Source organism: Ambystoma mexicanum, chromosome 6q, assembly GCF_040938575.1.
Source record: "Ambystoma mexicanum isolate Mex_15411 chromosome 6q, UKY_AmexF1_1, whole genome shotgun sequence".
Classification (NCBI taxonomy): Eukaryota; Metazoa; Chordata; class Amphibia; order Caudata; family Ambystomatidae; genus Ambystoma; species Ambystoma mexicanum.
In genome coordinates, this window is record NC_090937.1 from 1,626,009,157 (window position 1) to 1,626,028,096 (window position 18,940).

At 44.1% G+C, this 18,940-nt stretch overlaps 1 protein-coding gene across 1 annotated transcript in view; it reads right to left on the reverse strand.

Annotated features, from left to right (window-relative positions):
- LOC138516923 (RING finger protein 145-like) overlaps nucleotides 1-18,940 on the reverse strand; it is a 332,975-nt gene that overhangs the window by 61,763 nt on the left and 252,272 nt on the right. The window contains exons 6-7 of the mRNA XM_069632386.1: nucleotides 16,299-16,439; nucleotides 13,863-14,045 (exon numbers count right to left, since the gene is read on the reverse strand). Of these exons, the coding sequence (XP_069488487.1) occupies nucleotides 13,863-14,045; nucleotides 16,299-16,439 (324 nt within the window). The remainder of the gene's footprint in view (nucleotides 1-13,862; nucleotides 14,046-16,298; nucleotides 16,440-18,940) is intronic.

Sequence of the window (18,940 nt, forward strand, 5' to 3'; positions counted from 1 at the left end):
AGAGTGAAGGCAGTGCCGAACAAGGCAGACCGTTTGGGAAATTTGCATCTGCGGACCTTCTCTTGCTCGACCTCTTAGTACTGGTCAACGGACGTGGCCCGCACTCCTCTGGGAGAACAGCTGGAATTCCCACACCTCGGTCGAAAGGCTGCGAGATCTTGCGGGGGGCCTCCAAAAATGTGTCGGCGGTCACCTCGGAACTCACCAATAAAAAGCTACAAAAGTAGTCAAAAAAGAACAAGTGTACACAGGCAAGAAGTAACACCAGTTTATTCAGGGCCCAGATGGAGATGAGACAGCAATATTCAAACATATCGTGGAACAGAACTGCATGAAAAGGCACGGTCAAAGAACCACCCCTAAATGTGAGACTTTTATAAATATCGAGCTAATTAACACGTGTAACTTGGTTGGTGCTCGCACATTATATCCTAAAAGAAAAACATGCATTGTGTTTTTTAGTTGGGTCCGTAAACCTTCCCACAACGCTCACAAATAAAATATGTAACGTCACAATCCAACACACGCTTCCCACATCATAATGACAATTCATTGAAAAATATCAGATGACCAGCAGAACTTTAATCATTAGTCCCGGTATTCTCATCTAAGTTCTCGTCAGAGGCGCTCTCTACGATGACAGTCAGAGCCTTCAACCATGGACATACTGCCATACAAATTTTGCATTTTAGCACTCTTCAAGCTTCTTCCCAGGCGAAATGTACTAAGTGACAATTTAAAACACTGTTCATGTTTTGCAAATCATTTTGAATTATTAAATGGTTATGCTCTCTATGTCTGTCAGCGGGACCCATGCGTTCCAATCTGTGACCTTGAAAAAAGAACGATTGTTTTGCTTCTTACCATACCAGCCTGGGATTGTGGGATCTGCAATGTGTTACCCGCCACTGCGACTTTGCGGCAGATTAATAAAAAGCTAACACACGTTTTCTGCAGAGGCGTCTGATAAGGCCTATTTACCGTGTTGTAGCCTACCTCTAAGTTTGGTTATACTTACAAGTGCCCCTGCATTTCTTTTATATGCAAGTTACTTTTATTTTGGGCTTGATTTGTGTAATGAACAAAGCGAGCCCCCTCCACTTTTACAGTGCTTCTCTTGCAATTAATACGTGCACATGTTTTGACTGCAGAGAACTTGAATATTTATTACATTTTAGTAGCCGCACAGCATTTCCAAAGCAGCATTTGTTATCGCAGCTAGATGTTAAGCTAACAGGTAAGCAGGGGAACTCATTATCCACACTCTGAGTGGACCAGGGAATTTCCATCCCCAAAAGTGTAATACTCTTGTTATATATGAGAATATGAGCATCATGATAAGATTGGCTGCAGTCCATATTCTTTAACATTTTCTACAGATGTTCCACCTTGGATAGCACCACGTTGTACATCCTTAGCTAGTGAAAATACTGTGAATTATCAGTGTGTGGATTGCTTCATCTATCCATACTACAACCCCCTGATTATTTTGATCACTTACTTTTAGGAAGACCGCAAGACCAACATGTTAATTTCGAGATATAGAGACAACTTTACCGGTAATATACAGTACTTTACATAAGGACTTGGCTAATGGGAACCACTCATTTTGTTCACCAGGACCAATTTTGAAACAGGAAATGATTCTATACAGTGCAACGCACGTTAACAGGTTGGACTGCTGCTCCCTGACCTACACCAGGGGAATGATTGTCCTGTTGCATCATGACAGACCTATTGCGCAATTGTTTTATATCTGTAATCTAATCATATACCGGTATCGCGTCCTTTCATTGACACCTGTTTTTACGACCGGTGTTTTGCCGCTCGGTTTTTTCTGAAACACGTCATCGAACTTTTTGGGGGTGTGGGAAAGGGAAAATAAAGGGCTGGGGGTCAGGAATAAAACAAATAGTTAAATGAACAGAGGCTTGGCGGCGACTCCCCAAAAGTTATATGAATACATTTCAACGAAGTTTGTGGGAAAAAAACCTGCTGCAAAACACCAGTCACAAAAACAGGTTTCGATGAAAGGACAGAGCCATCATACTACACCCTACTAAAATAGACTATTCTTTGTTTAACTTGTAGATTATTATTCAGATATGCACAAAGCAAACCCAACAGTTTGCTTCTGAAGAAGGGGAGTTTTTTCCCCAAAAAGCATAGAGCCAATGTTTGCATTATTTAATTATTTCAACATTATGCTTACTTGTAAATATGAATAATAGGTTTTACAGAAAAAAAAACATCTTTACTATCCTTTGGATTACTACAGACTTGACTGTTATACATTGTAATAGGTGTGCAGGGGACGAGAGTGCTCCACAAGTTGAGGACAATGTGTGTGTTTTCACATTATGGGAGAAGGCAAGATCATGTGTTGGACTAATTTCTCAATAGAACCAGAACTCATGGTAGGTATTTGCTGGCTGTATAGAATCAGATTGAGTACCCCACAACATGCTGCCCTTGATTGAGGTGCCAACAAGTGCTGTAGCAGGACTATACACCCGTCAAGGAGGAAGAAGTGCCCTGTTTACCGCAGAATATACCCTGAAGGATGACCCATGTCTTGGCATACTAACACTGCCTCTAGAGAAGTGCGCTGGGGCACCATAACCTCACTGAGGGAGTGGCGCTTCCTTAAGTAGGGACTCTGGGACATGGGTATTAGGTCCACACAAAAAATGGATTTGTTGCACTCCTCTTGTTGAAAACCATCCTGGCAATATTGTACTAGTGATTACCCCTCCCAGAGGCCTTCAGTCACAGCAAAGGGATCAAAAGACAACTCATGACCATGGATATGTTCACTTTCTCCTATTTGACAACAAAACATACAGGGGATTAGGTGCTAACTGGGCTCGAGAAGTGGGTGCAAAGTTTCCAGAATTCAGCCCACTATCTTTAGGACTGTGATCCAAAAGTCCTTGCCTCTCTACCTTGAATGAGGGCCTCCATCTTAGTCGCAAGTAGTTACTCAGAGTCTCTGGGATTTATAGTGTCTCCACACTTCTTTCTTGGCTTTTGGTTGGGGCATCATTTGTAGTCACCAGCTTTGTCAGGATGTCCAATTTACTTAGCACCACCACCCCTGCTACCATGGATCAACTTGGTGAGAGTCTGGTTATCAGACTTAACATTGTATTCCCCAAGGAGTTATCAGGCGTCCCCTCTTGTAGGTGTCTGAAAATCAGACGGGCTAGTCTTCCAACACCTTGGTCTCTCCACCACCGATCAATGGTCTGATTGCTTGCTCACGGTCTGCCCTTTCAACACATTCCACATCTGTTGGTCCTTTCCCATTTCCACTGACCACCTGGTCTCTCTACCCACTGTGACGAATCTGAGAATGTCGTTCCTTCTCCCCTAGGGGGGGTGGGGGGGGCGACTTTCCCATGTGGCCAGGGTAGTGCGCCCACAGTACAATAGTCCCCCTGGGCGTGATGCACTGAGGGAGGATCACATGAGGAGATAAGCTTCTTATGGGATTGGGGACGACTTAATACTTCCAACCCCTTCTCAAATTCCAAATCCCCCCCTCCCCTTTCTAGGTAGAGCAAATGTACTCTGGTGACAGGTCAGTATCTTTAATATACTTGAAAAGTACAAGAGAATCCGAAGTATCTTGCATCAGAGTTGAGTGTGTATTGTGAAGAGGAAGATCATGGAGAGTCCGAGAGTCACTCGGGAGAAGCAGAGTGTACGGTCTAGCTTCTCATAAGATGTCTTGCCCGAACGAATACATCTAGCCAGCGCAGGAGTCATAAGGAACTCAGCTTGAAGACAGAGGGGAAAATGATCCTCCGAGAAAGAATTGCGGGAGCCGTGCACCAGGCAGGCAGAGAGAAGTCACAAGGGGGGCTGCGAACCGAGGGAAAGGAGAGCTCGAACGTGGTCCGAGCTGGAAGGACTACACAGGCTGCTGCCACGTTGTACGTCTGCCTCTCCCAGGCTCTGGCGAGCAGCATGCGGGGAAGGACGCGCCGCTGGACAGCGACGTCTGCAAAACCGCTGCAGACTGCGCCATTCACCACAGAGCTTCCAGAGCCTCGAGGATCAACGCAGTGGCTGGAGACAATTTGGTACCTACCAAGAAGGAGGAAACCGGGACACAGGTTTTCCAGAAGGCGTTGTTGGTATGGGGAAGCAAGTGGGCGAAGACAAACATTGGAAAAGGGGGGTTGAAATCCTGAAGTGGCATTGCGAGTATGTGACCCACACCCATATGTTTAAGAAACCGGAATCATAGGTTTGTCAGGAAAGTGTATCAAACACATAGGATACCTCTTCTAGAATCCTACTCATCTTATCGGTAACATTTTAGATCTTAATTCCTCGGCAAACTCTTATTTCAGTTTCTCCTGCCTTTCGAATTCCATGGTCTGATCATTTAGTGGTGTCATTTCTAATGCAGTCTCACATTGCTCCTCATGCACTGAATATTCTTAAGCGCAGCATGCACTCAGTAAATACAGACGCCATGGTTTCCATCGTTAGAGGCAAATGTATTAGTGGCCATTCAGTCGACCTGTCATTTCCATCTCAGACGTTCAGCTCGGCAGCTGATCCTTTTGCTCCTTTAAAATAGGTTTGACCCTGCGAACAGCGCTCAGAGCTATGGTATGGTTTACAGATGACCTAAGGGCCCTTTGCCTCAAACAGAGGCAAGCCAAACGTAATTGGCTTTCCTCCTACGGGCTAAATGACAAGCTGTTCCTAGGTCTAATAACTAAGCAATACCATCGAGCCATTCGTGAAGCCAAATGTCTCTTTTACACCAAGAAAGTTGAGACCGTTTTGAATCAACCTGAAGAGGTTTTCTCATTTGTTCGGTCCCTTTCATCTAACACTTCCTCTTCGGCAGGTGTGATTCCTTCCCAAATGTTTTACAACTCCCTGCCTGATTTCTTTGTTACCAAAATCGAGGATATCCATAATAACACATTTGATTATCTAGCTTGAGTGGGGGCAACCTGGTTTCGGCTATACAGGAGGTGGTTTCATCCCACTCTTAGTCTTTCCTAGTGTTCACTTCGGAGGCAACATTAACCGCCATCAGTGATCTTAAATCGGCATCTCCCCTTGACCTAATTCCCCCAGGTGTGCTTAAGGGCATTATGCCAGAGATTGCCATTTGGGTGACTGAAGCAGTGAATCCTTTATGTCTGTACGACTTTATTCCGGCAAAACTGCAACAGGCTCTCATTATCCCCCTGCTTAAAAAATCCTGCACTTGACCCCCACTGTTCAGCAAACCTTCGTCGAATTGCACGCCTCCCTTTTATATGAAGCTTTTGGAGTTTTTGGTTTCTCCTCGTCGCAGTACTTTTTTGCAAACTTCTATTTTCTAGACCCCTTTCAGCCTGGTTTTCGCTCTGGTCAGGGCACAGTGGTCTCGGTGGTGGAAGACCTGGCACAGCTTGCTGACCAGTGAGGGAGTGGGAGCACTGATTTTATTGAATCTGTCTGCTGCTTTCGACAAGGTTGACCACTCCCTCTTGTTGACCTGCTTGGCCTCAGCGGGACTCTCAGGTCCTATATTATGCTGAATTGCTTCCTTTCTGATTGATGGCCCAATCTTTTTCTCTTCCTACTTTTCGTTCTCATTCTTCCTCTCTTTCTTGTGGGGTAGCTCAGGGCGATATGCAGCTCTTGTTCATCTCATCCACTCCCACGACCTCCGCTGCTACTCATGTGCCTACGACACACAAATCATTGTACGGCTTAATCTCATTCAATCTGAGGTGTCGTCACGCTTTAGGGAGTGTCTGGCGGCTGTGGCCAGTTGGATGAGAAACAGCTGGCTTAAGCTAAACAGAGAGAAGACAGAGGTTCTGGTGGTGGGTGCCCCTTCTACTTTGTCTCTGTGGACTCCTTTCTGGCCATCTGCTTTGGGTTATTTTCCTACAACAGTGACTGTTAAAGATCTGAGCTTTAGGATCTCTGCCTCACACTCTGCGGAGGCTCAGGTCAGCATTATATGTCAAGCTGGCTGCTTCCATCTGAAGGTTCTCCATAGTGTACTACCCTTTCTTCCATCACATCTTTGTGCCTTGGTCGTTGACTCTTATTATAAGTTGCATTGACTGCTGTAATTTGCTCTTCTCAACCCCTATCATGTGTCAGTTGCAGCTTCTCCAAAACCTGGCCGCTCGGCTTGCTACTGGCACTCCTTACGGTGTTCATATTTCCCAGTGCTGCATTCCCTCACTGGCTTCCCATCGCGAAAAGGGTCAAATGTATGTTCCTATACATAGGTCATCAAGCATTTTACGTCCAGGTGGCCGAGTTTCTGCGGGATAAGTTTGCTCCCTACATCCCTAGGCGTTCTCTTCGCTCTCAGGATGCTTGTTTCATCTCTGTTCCTTTTTGTCGTTTATCGAGGACTGGTCGGCAGGCTTTTTCTGTTGTAGACTGTAAATTGTGGAATACTGTGCCACTCTCTCGCACGGCCACTGAGAAACACTGAGTTTGGGCGCTCATTGAAAACCTTGTTATTTTAGACATCAGGGTGTTAGTCTCTTAGCGGTTGTGTTCCTAGCGCCAAGATGCCCTTGGGTGGATGTGCGCTCTACAAATGCATTGAACATAACATAGCATACCACAAGAACATGCAACACAGAGGAGTCATATGTTTAGCAGGAGAGTCAACCAAACGTATACAAACTGCAAGTCTGGGGCTCGCAGCCATGTGCGATGCAAGCAACTAATTTAAGGAAGAAAAAGAGGATCTGGGACCCACGTGAAAGACAGTACATGAGGGGACACTAGCTTGGCAGGAGAGTGAACCAAGCGATATTGCAAGTCTGGGACCCAAACCCATGTGAGAGTCTGAAATGTGCAAGGACCGTGGAGTTGGTAAAAAGGAATCCTACATTTGAAGCGAATTACATAAAGTTGATAAGATAAAGACCATATCCCTGTGAATTGTCCACTGACATTTGACTAACGGGATTAAAGGGGCTCACGAGCCCAAAAGGAAGGAAACTGAGAAAAAGTCCAGGGGAAAGGAGCATCACCCAAGCCTGGGAACCTTGCATTCATGAACATTGTTTATTTTATCACTTTTATTGCCAGAGAGACTGGGGACTTTATTTTCGGACTTGGACAATTTCATTAGTTTTCTTTGAGGCAGGGAAACCCCTCTTAGCTTTAGAGAAAAAGGTATTTTTCCAACCATTATTAATAAATGCAAGATTATACCCAAAAACATGCCACCATTGTGTGGGAGCCTTACTTCGGCACCCTTTCACCATGCTTACCTTCCCCTACCTCTCCCCCTCATTCCTTCTCTATCCATGTATGTATGAAATGTATAGAATACGCACTTAACTGGTGCTCTGTTTCCTTCCTTCTTCCCGTCATGCATCCGTCCCACCTCTGCCCTGAACGGCCCCACCTTTCTGCCTCCTCTCCGCCATGTTTATGTTCTCCTCTCCTGTGTCCTTCTGTCATTCCACTCCCCTCTTCCATTCCTCTCCAGCACCATCACTCGGCGCACTGGTACTTTTCACTTCATCACCTTCACTCACCCCACTTCTTTGTTCTCTCGCCCCCGATTCTCTTTCACTCACTCTCCTTAGGATTCTCTCCCAACTAACCATGTTTATTCTCCCCCCGGAATCTCTCCCGCCCCCCTGTGTTTCTATATGAATTGTAGTCCTTGTCTACTGCTGTATTAGGACCATTGGTTTGTGCTGCACTATAGGTTTTGGCAATGTCTTTGTATTGATGTGTAAATCTTAGTGTATATTAATGTATATGTATCTATTAGTAGTTGTAGCGAACTGATGTGCACATTTAATTTGTTTAACAAACTATTGTTTACAATGAATAGATGTACAAAGAGAGTATGCAAGATATTTTTTGAAGGTGTGTTTAAAAAAGACTGTCTTGTTGATTTTTGCCATAATATTCAATCTGCACATACCTTTAATACTGTGGCTTTTGCAACCGCCACTAAACGTGCTATTTGGAAAGTCCACTGAATCTTTAAGAGCCTTCCCGAAGGCCATCTGTCCCTCGAGTGATCGGCCAGCGAAAGCCTGGTCTTACTGCGTGGTTGCACTGCACAGCAGAAGCACTGCAGCAGACTTTAAACGGCCAATGGACAGTGGGACTGTGGGTGCCACTTTATACTATAGATAACCCCGATGTGTCATCCCTCTTTTCCAGTAAAGGTTTTACAGGTTTTCTTTCAGCAGAGGCCAACAGTATAGAGTTTGGTTTCTATTATGGCAAGCTTCTGAAGCATGAGTGTGCTCAATCAGGGGCCTTCAATTTTCCTTCTGGCCTCAGTGCATTTAAAACTATATTTCGGGTATCTTCTAGTCTTGTTAGCAGGAAACAAGCGTTTGCTTTTGAGTTTTTGCAAATGCAAGTCAAATTAGTAGCAGCACTGGGAAATCCATTCCCAAAACAAGGGATATAATTTTGGCTCAATGCTTTGGGGCATGTCCAAGAGCTTGTTTGGTGGCAAATAAGAGATTCAGTGTGTTTCTACACTCTAACCTTTTACCTATAGGTTACTTATGGGAACTATTCAGGGATATGTTCCTCCATATGGTTGTTCGAAGTCTGAAGAGTTTCCATACTGCTGAGCAGGGGTGTTTGTAGGTCTGGAATAGATCGAGGGCTACGCTAATGTCGGGACTGTTGGGACTCCGGGCTAGTTAGCCTTTTGGTTCTAGCCCCTGAGCTTCTCTCCGGGGCTCCAACCAAATGACCCAGGGATTCAGTCCCCTCCGCCCCCCCTCTAGCAACGCCTCTGCTGCTGAGGTGCATATTGGTGGAGTTCCTTCTTATGCATTCCATTCTGCACTGAACCCCGACTCCAAGGGACAGGATCTTTAAACTCCATGACATCCTGTGGAACTTCACGGATGGAGCGAGTTTATTTTTCTTTACTATTTTTCAACTGATTGCATGGATGTCTGCTTCCCTTTCAATGATGGTTACATTGGAGGTTGGAATTATGATTCAAATGTATTAGTCCAGGCTGCAATGGCAAAATAGTGAACAACTGTGGGAGAAATTGTGACCAGGAATCGGAAGAGGCATGTTGGAGAGTTCAGACAGGTGAGGGCCAGAAGAGTGCAGTGGAGTTCAGAAAGGGTTTGTATATTACATGCATCATTCATGTCTTGTAATATAATTTTCAGCTGCCATCTGGTCTCTAAAATCTCCCATCTTTCAGTCAACCTGCTCTGTCTTTTCATTCGCTTCACTTTTTCACTTTGCCCTGTAACATTTAGCATTTCTCGCCGCTGTGCCTCTCTAGCTCATAAACAGGACTCCTTAAACGTTATCCTGAAGGCTTGAACTTGTTTCATTGAGAAATCATCTTGTGCTAGCCTTTCAGACACATTTTATCGTAAACATGGCTGGGCAACTTGTGTCTGTGACGTATGGTCCGCAAGGGGAGTTAAAAGAAGCTGTTCTCGTTGCATTCTGCTCGCTAGGAGAGTCTTCTGAATAAATTGGGAGGTGTTGCAATAAGATAGGTGTGCATGTGTTTTTTTTTGTTAGGACAGTTTTTCGAAAGTCTACCCAAAGGGACTGTATAAAACGATACCTTGGGCAATACAGAAATTTCAACTCTTAGAACAGCCTGCACCATCTAGTATTACGTTAACGATGACAGAGCAGCAAGGCTTATCATAGGAGGGAGAGAGGTCTATGGGACGGTACAAAGAATTTGTACCATACATATTGTCCAAAGAGACACTGACATATTGTAAAAATAATAGTTTATTTTATTTATACACAGGCTAAGAGAATTCTTTAGAAAGGTAAGTCATATACAAGCCATAAATACAAAAGGAAAACCAACAATATACTTCTGGTAAGTAAACCAAAGTATATAACACATTTAGAATGGCAGTATGCAATTCAAGGTAAGCAGACCCTATGGGTAGTAAACGGTTACACTTATTCTGTTTCAAGCAATAATACAGTTATACTTCTAAAATTACTTTCTAGAATAGTGGAACACAATTCAAAGGTAAGTAAATAACTTCGTAATAATTTTCAAAATGGCCTCAAGTAATTAGCAGGTAAGTAATAACTTTCAACCCGTGTAACTTATTCTATTTTAGGAATATACAGTTACAGCACCAACACATAGCAAGCAAGTAAGTACTTTGCAACACTCGTTATATTTTCTTGACAGAAGCATTATACTTTAGCAGTCCTTCCATAATCTAAGACATGAGTGTTCTCAAAGGCAGAACGAGGACCCCGGGAGTGCAGGGGCTAGCTGTAGGCAGAACCAAGTAAATAACAGACTCAGTACAAGTGTTCAGGGACTTCGTAGCAAGCTCCCTAGAGGCGTTCCAGCGTTAGGTCTGGACGAAAAGGTATGGGCGGACTCCCAACTACACGAATCACCACCCTACCCACACAGGAGCAACACAAAAACATTAGGTAAGTATTACCTTAAGCCACACAGTACCTCAGCAGTGAAGAAGCGCTTGCAGATGGACGCCTTCACGATGCAGCAGCACAGGGCCAGGTCTCTGGATACTTGTCCGTGGTGACGAAGGAAAGGACACTGGATGGGTAATTGCAATAGAAAAGGCTCCCAGCAGAGGGTTCTTCAGTCCCTCTCATGGCTCTTTGAACGTGGCATCCTTTTCAAGGTACCAGATGAAGAACGGTTGTCGTCTGATCGATTCCCCTTACTATTTCGGTACAGCGCTGGGGTGAGGGGACTTCAAAGAGTGGAATCTTGCAGGAATCCACTGAAGTTTCAGTGAGATTCATTCACAGGAAGACATTGCACAGCACTCAGTCTCGAGGTCCCAGTGTATTGGCGGTTTTCAGCCCAGGAAGGTCACTGATAGTCTTCCGATGGCTCGAAACGCAGGTCTTCCGAAGACGGATTTATTACACCCGTTGATGGGTCGGAGTCGTCATCTTCAGGACTCCTCTGTTGCATTGAAGAAGGGGGTCAGTACAGGTAACGGTTACACATCAGGAACCGCTGGGTGCTGGAATAAGCTACAGCGGTCTTCCCTTCTTCCTAATCGGATTCAGCTCCTGAGGTCAGCTTATCTTCAGCTTCCAGATCCAAGTCAAATATCCAGGAACCCAGCCAATCAGCTTGCATGCTACATTCAAACTTTGGGAGGCGACTGTCCATTGGGGACAACCAGCCTCCCAGTTAAGAATGGTTTCAGGCAGGCATGACAAAAGGACTGACGTTTTGGACTCCTCCCTCGTTTTCTGTCTTCACAAACACTCTGTAGCCTCAGCAGGCTTCACAAACGATTCCCGCCGAAGACAAAAATCAAACCAGGTCCACCTACCCCGAGGACGGCAGAAAAACGTGCAAGAAAATACAAGCACATGAAAAATGGTGAAAAAAATAATAGAGCCACCAATCTAGATGAATTGTGACCCTTCTGTGCATGACCGCGGCTGGGTTGGCTGACTGCGAGTAAATAAAAACCAATTTGGTAGAACACGTCCACTGCCACCAGCCATAAAGGTATGCTCGTCACTGTACAGAAATGGTACAGGAGCAGTGAGTAAGGGGATACAGTGCACCCCCTCAGCACTCCACATAAGGTGGGGTGTGCTGAACCCACAATATAAAATGTAGAGGATAAAATGTTGGAGGGGTCTTCTCAGTCCTAACTCAATGAAAGCCTTTTCAGAGACGGAATTGTGCAGGCATCAACAAGTTATATTCTTCAGCCGGCTGGGAGCAGTTACCAATGCCACAGTTGACAGTTAGCACGGCAAGGACTCAGAGCTTGTCCAGTTTGAACACACTTTTATAGAAAATAAAGCATTGCACAATAATTCAATGGCCTCATATTATGCTAATCTAGCATGACTGGTTGTTTTTCCACATCTTCTGGATCATAAGACATGTGTTGCAACATGAAAACTGTAAAATAGCAGTTCTGAGTGTGACGCATTTACTTCAGACTTCTTAGCACACTGTGTCCAAGACAGAGCAGCTGCCGCATTTATATTAGTCATATCGCCTGGCTTATGTTTTTCCTGACTTTATGTCAGTGTCATTTGAAAGCAACACTGTTGAAAAATAATACATTATGCTATTTAAATTGCTAAATCACTGCATGTTGGCTTCTGCCCAAGCACTCCCTTTCTGAGTTTGCACACGGCACTAGATTTGTGCTTCCAGCACTTTTGATTTTCCATGGAAGTTAAGGCCTATAGCCATCTGTAATGCATGATATGTCACTCATTTTGAAACTAATGAATCCTTTTGCCATTGCTATTGTCCTTATCCGGATGTATTTTTCTAATGGCTACTGAGGATGGGCGATATTTCTTATGTCAGGGTGCTGTGTTCAATATTTTGTATGTTGTGGGCAATGTAAGCATTCCTTTATGTTTTTATGTCGTCCTAAATAAATGTGTGCAGCGTCACCTATTTTCTTATATACCTGCCTATAATAAGGGCAGCCTGGCTGCCTCAATGGATAATGCTTCTGACATTTATAATGTTTGACAGGAAGGCGGGGCACATGCGCTAAAGGACATGTTTACTTGAATAACACCAAAGAGGGAAGGGAGGGGAGTGAAGGGGGGATGTGGGGGGGGGGGTCTACTCATCCTCAAAAAGCTCTCTCTGCCCTTGAGAACATGTGCTCTGCTAGGTTAGTAAAGGACTGTAACAGAAATGTTAAATGTTAAAGAACCCCTCTGCAATCCTCATAAGGTGGGGAGTGCAGAACTTGCGGTGCACATTGTAGAAAGGATAACAAGTATCCTTTTAACCTTGGGAACATTAGTTCACACAAGGAGCCCAAGAGAAAATAAAAAGAGAAGCCCAAGGGGCTCCCTGGCAACACTGCACACAAAGTGCTGTGTGCTGCAATAATAAAATGTAGATGCCCAAAAATGAATAGAAGGCATTCAGAGAGATTATGCAAGATATTTTTCTGAAAGTACATTTAAAAAGGGTGCTGAGATAGAGTTTGGAGGAGTTTTGTTCTGTTTTTCCCATAATATTCAACTCATACATCTTACAACTATGCTCAAGAGAGATCAGACTGTCCTGCTAGAAGCCCAAGACAGCCTCAAAATGACAAATGTCAATAATAGACTACAAATGTCTTCAGAAAGATTATTTTCTGATGGTTCTGATGAAAAAGGGCACAGGTAGAATTTATTTTTTCAAGTAAAAACATCTTACGTTAAAGATTGTGTGCAGAGCAATTCAATCTGATAACTCCCTATAGCGGGCATGGGAGAAAATTAGCAAAGGGCACGATTGCAGAACTTCGAGTCAATGTACACATTCATTAATGAGGGTGGGAACAATAGACTGCATGGGTAAATGGCAATATGAAAGATGGACTGAAGATGCCCGGTTTAACAGCTGCGAATAGTCGAAGAACATGTGGCTCTACGAAGGATCAAGTGTTGAGGAGACCAGATGCATTCCACCATCTTTCATTTATACATAGAGAGAGAAAGGCAAGAAGAGATTAAAGCTTACAATATCAAAATATTGGAAGTCAATGTAGCGTCTTTCTTTAAACGTGGTACATTAGGCTTCCAAGTTCCCAGAGCATGAATACTTGAGCTCTCCACATACACAAACTTTGGTCTGCTTGTCACCACTTCACGTTCATAAACTCAACACAACTGGACTAGACGCACCTAGCTATTAGTAGGCATTGTTTCTGCTCCCCATAGAGAATAAGCCAATCCAAACTTCCTGAGCCATATCGTTGTTACTCCTAAATGGTTCATTTACAGCTGGAAGTATCACTTTTGTATAAAAAAGTGATTTTATTGTCTATGTTTTGTTGGTATGATCTATGTCTTGAGATTCCCTGCGAAACCTTCTTCCTTCCTACGCGAGAGTTTACCTGTTGCGAGATGCCCCCAGGGACAGCACAATGGGGTCTGTGATCTCAATCATGGATTGTAGGGTGGACGTCACTACGATGAAGAGGATGATGCTGAGAAGGAAGGTCCTCTGGAGAACTTGAAGGTCCAGGAGTCCTGTTTGAAGTGCCAGCAGCAGCAGAGTCACCCCTTCTGTGACTCCCCTGCAAAGAGAGCATATGTTCCTTTACCAGTTCCGTGGAACCGATTGCCATAAGCCACAATAACAGAACATATTAGCTCACTCCTTTACCCACGGACAGAGAATTTTAAGTATAAGGCCACACAACCACCTACAGAGAATAACCATCATTAACACATAGCTGGCCAATCCAGTGCCCAGCTGGATTCTGAACCAGAGCATACACATTCATGCACACCCTTGCAACCCACTACAACACTACACCCTCACAAACTAACCAGCTCAGCCACTCATACTACAAACAAAAGAAACACCTCCCCACTCTCATTGGTATTTCTTATTTTCTAATACATTACCTGCACTGTGACCACACCGAGCACAGTCAGAAAACCGATTCAGCATAACATAAAGGCGAGGCTACAGAGAACATCCAATGCAAAAAGACTCACAAGCTGCGCATTTCCAATTCCTTAGCAATCAACAAAAATGGACCATCAGAACAGGGAATAACCAACTCAACACATTTATCTTTTTACAAATATCAATAAATGCTAAATATGGAATTCAAAATATTTTATTCTTATATCAAAATATATAAAATACTGTTTTTAAAACATTTAAAACAAAATAAATTGAATGAATGGTAGGAGTGAATCAGTATGAGTTGAATATGAAGATATTTGTTCGTTTAAATGTTTTAAAAACCGTATTTTATATATTTTTATATAATAAAATATTTTGAATTCAATATTTAGCATTTATTGGTATTTGTAAAAAGATAAATGTGTTGAGTTGGTTATCCCTGTCCCGCTGGTCCATTATTGTGGATTGCTAGTATATGAAGCCTGAAGGACCAGGGACCTAAATCAGGCAGCCCTTGTGTTTACAAACATTTCCAATTCCTGACACTGCTCATTCGTCACAAACACAGAGCAGTCACTACAGACGTTCCTGAATACACAACCCTAAGCCACTATTTATTATTCAGCAATCTACATGTTTGGCCATCTACCACTGTACGCTGAGTCTAAACCTCAGCCCCTCTTACTCAAGGAATAGCCAGTGCAGTTACTTACCCTCTCAGTGAAAGGTTATACATCGCCCAAAAAATGTAAAAACCTAAGCACCCATTCTAGATCAACAAACAAAAAGACAAAAAGATGGTCCATGTAAAGGTGAACTTTGCACACACAAAAAAGGCATTCTAGTGAGACATCAATGAGCCACTATTGCTCAGTCACAAGGGCATTAAAAACATTTAACAGACCGATCCTTCAAGATGCCCACTTTCAAAGATCGAATCACCACAAAATGCTGAAGGAAAAGAAAAGTGGGTCATTCGGACTTGGCCAAATTTAGCTCAGTAGCCCAAACCGGTCTATCAAACATGACTCATTTACACTCCCGGAATATTCCCTCCACCTTCAGGGGTAAAAGAAAAGGGCTAGCAGTGTCAATGTGTCACTAACATCCATGCATATGCCACTCCCTGCCACTCCCACATGCATGTGTGTGCGCATCACCATCACTTCCCATTGAATGCACTAAAATGACTTCCTTCTTCTCTCGGCTCACAAGCCTTGTGCACTATGCTGGACTAGTCTAGGACCTCCATTAGATAAAGAAATATGTGCATGCCCCCCTATTTTTAATGATCAAAGTAAGTGCACTATGGAGTTGTAGGGGGCTTAGACAATCGGGTGCACTGTGTATGTGGGTATCTGATGATTATTCCCTGCAGTTTGCATTTGCCTACAGAACACTCTCCAGACACAGCCTTGTCTCAGTCTAATAGTGGCCACCGTGGCATGAGGACCAGTGGCATTTGCAGGCATTGCACACTATTTTGAGATAGCCGCTACATGGGTCATATCTGTTCCACCTCCACCCACAACATCCTAACAAGCCACCACTTAGAATATCAGTACTAGAAGCATAGGTAAAACACAAACATTTGTCTTCAATTGGCAGGCAATCAATGGCTTATTGTGACATGCATTCAGGAGTCAGGGGACTACAAATAGCACCTGTTCCCCAACCAGGTTTTTCGAATTCCCCAAATCATGATAAACCCTACTACCGGACATGGATTTCCCACTTAATTTCCATAGTAGAGTTCATAGAGGAGCAGAACCAGAAATCATTCTGCAACAAACAAGCCCTCAGAAAATTAGATGCCACTCAACGAGAGTGATGGATCCAGAACCCCTGCACCAATTTCAAAGACCCTGTATGGGATGCTGTGAAGGTGGAGGTTCAAAGATTAAAGGCTCACCTGTGCATAACATTGCCATTCTGAAAGGCGCCAAAGCCCACCAGGAAGAACTTGCAAAGGTTGAGCATGCCCAGAGCGAGGTAGGAGACGGTAAAGGTCAAGCCGATTAGGGTGTATGGTGTACCACAGCATTCTGCAACACTGGAAAAAGAAACAGAATAAGCTGGCATTAACTCCAAAGAACAATGTTCAGAATTTAGGAGCAGAAAATGGGCTGTCACAGTGTCAGTCCAAAGACCAATTCACAAAATGTCAACTCTTGAGCAAACTAAAAATACTATGCAGACAAGGTACAATAAATTAGCTTTCAGAGTCTCAGAAATCGCCATTATATGAGCAGAGTAAAACCTGTTTTTTCCTGTGCCTACCATTTTATGAAGAAGTCAATGATACTTCAATAACCAATGCCTTCCATCTCTGTGTATTATTTCTAGCTAGACCAACATACAGTATCTAAACTCTGTTTTTCATAATGTAGACCTAGTGCTTACACTAGAAAGCTATCCTCAGCCACTATCCGTCAAAGAGTATGCAGTGGTGCCCCAACCAAGTACACTAGAGAAATGGTCAATGATGAGCATTGTGGACAAGCTCATTTTCATAAGTTCATTATTTAAAGGGGCAGAGTGACAATGGACAGCGCCATTTAAACACATTTGATGCCGGAGCACGTGCATGCCGTCTGGTGGGTGTCGGTTGCCGTTGAAACTATAAAGGTACATCTTGAAATCCAGCCCTATGAATAGCTATGCGCGATTCGGAAAGAGGGCGAGGGAGAGAACAGGCCGATAGTTGGAGGAAAAGAAAGGGAATGATGAACACAGTAGTACCAACTGAAATACTACACAGGATTATAGGTGTCCTTATTAACCAACACCTCAGTACCAGATCAGCTTGAGAAGATGGAGTGGGGGGTTGGAGTGAGGGGGGGGGACTGAGGCAGACCTGAAGCCTACTCGAGAGCTCTTCTGTGGGACTGTTATCCACTCTAGGCTGAATGAGGGTCCTACAGAAACCTCAAAAATCTATGTGGGGTACCTGCGTTTATAGAAGTGTGGCTGATCGCCCCTGGTGGCCAAATGGTTGCATGCTGCACAGTTGTGAATTAGTGGGCAGAGTCCCTCCGTCCCTGCGTGTGTAACTAGGGAGACCCCGGGCTGTTTCTCATCTTGGAAGTATCTTGACAGACTGCTACAGAGGATCCTGATCCCTGCTTTGCTGGTTAAGTCCTCGACTATTGTGGCTGCATCCATGCCTGTCCTGGCTTGTAGAATCTCTTCCCAGGTCTTTGGACTCCCTCAAATGTTGCGTATGGAAGCCTGTAAACTCATCTCATAGGATCCTCTCTGTCCCTGAAATCTTCCCTGGACTTAGGGGAAAGCCCCCCCCAGACTGCTTGGATGGACCTGCAGTGGCCTGCTGCTGTTCCCACTCTTCTCTGCTGCTTTAGGATCGCCTCCTACATCTGCCCTGCATCTTTCCTGCTGCGCCAGCCTGTGCCACCTTTGACCTGCTTGCTGGTTTCCTTGAGTGTTCTTCACTGCAGTTGCTGCTGCGGTGCCCACTCTCTAGGAGTCGCATTTGCAGGATCCTTCTTGGGGTGTTGCTGTCCTCCCGTGGCCACATCCTGGCACTCTGCTCACACTGACCAGAAACTCAACCGAGCACCTAGACAGGTCTGCATCCAACACCACACCTACCTGGGCACCCACATTACCTGGCCCGTTTCAACCACTACCACTGCACTGGGCCATTGCAACCTGGAATATGTACTTTGGCCGGTCCTCCAGGGTCTCTCGAAACTGGGTGCAAAGCTCTTTCTGTGCCACCACTTTACGCACACAAGTTGTCCCAGGCCTCTAGTACTGTAACTGGTGGATGGACACCACCTTGTGTGGCCTGACAGACTCCTCTAGCTGGGTAGTTGCTGCACCTCTTAAGTCAATGGGCTGCAAGTATAACTCACTTACCTTTTACCAATAACCGCAGGAGACCTATTGGGTTTGTCCACTTCAACCACATGGACAAACCTTTAATTAGTAAAAACGATTGCCCACCTGGGATCTTTAATTTTATATTTGTTGCCTCTTGTGGTCCTCGATTCTTCAACGCAATCACTGTAAAAGTGTTCTGGTGGTGAATTTATATGCATTTTACTGTGATAAATCACAAACTGTCACTATTGTTGTGCCTTTCAAGAAAGGCAGAATTATGTTTTAATGTACCTTTCTGGTCACACAAGGTTGAGATGTGAAATGGGTCTCTTGGACCGATTTCAATATACGTGTTTTGATGGTTTAAATCTTCATCGTTGTGCGGTATCCACATTACTCCCTCGTAGAGAACCTAACAAAGTGTGCAGTATTTTACAATCTGTGAATATCTTTTCCACTGGTTTTAGGAGAGGGATAGTCCTAAGTTAACCATTTACTGTGTATTTTTATTTTTTAAATACACTGAATTTTGTGTTTACTTACTTTATAGTACTTTTACAACACTCAAATATATATCTAGCACCCGTGAAAAAAACTTTAGTTAAGCGACAGATAAGATGAGAGAATTCAACGCATCAAACTCCATGAAACTGAGCAGTTCCACAAACAGATTAAGCTCCATTTTTTGGCTCACAGGTCCATTTTCCT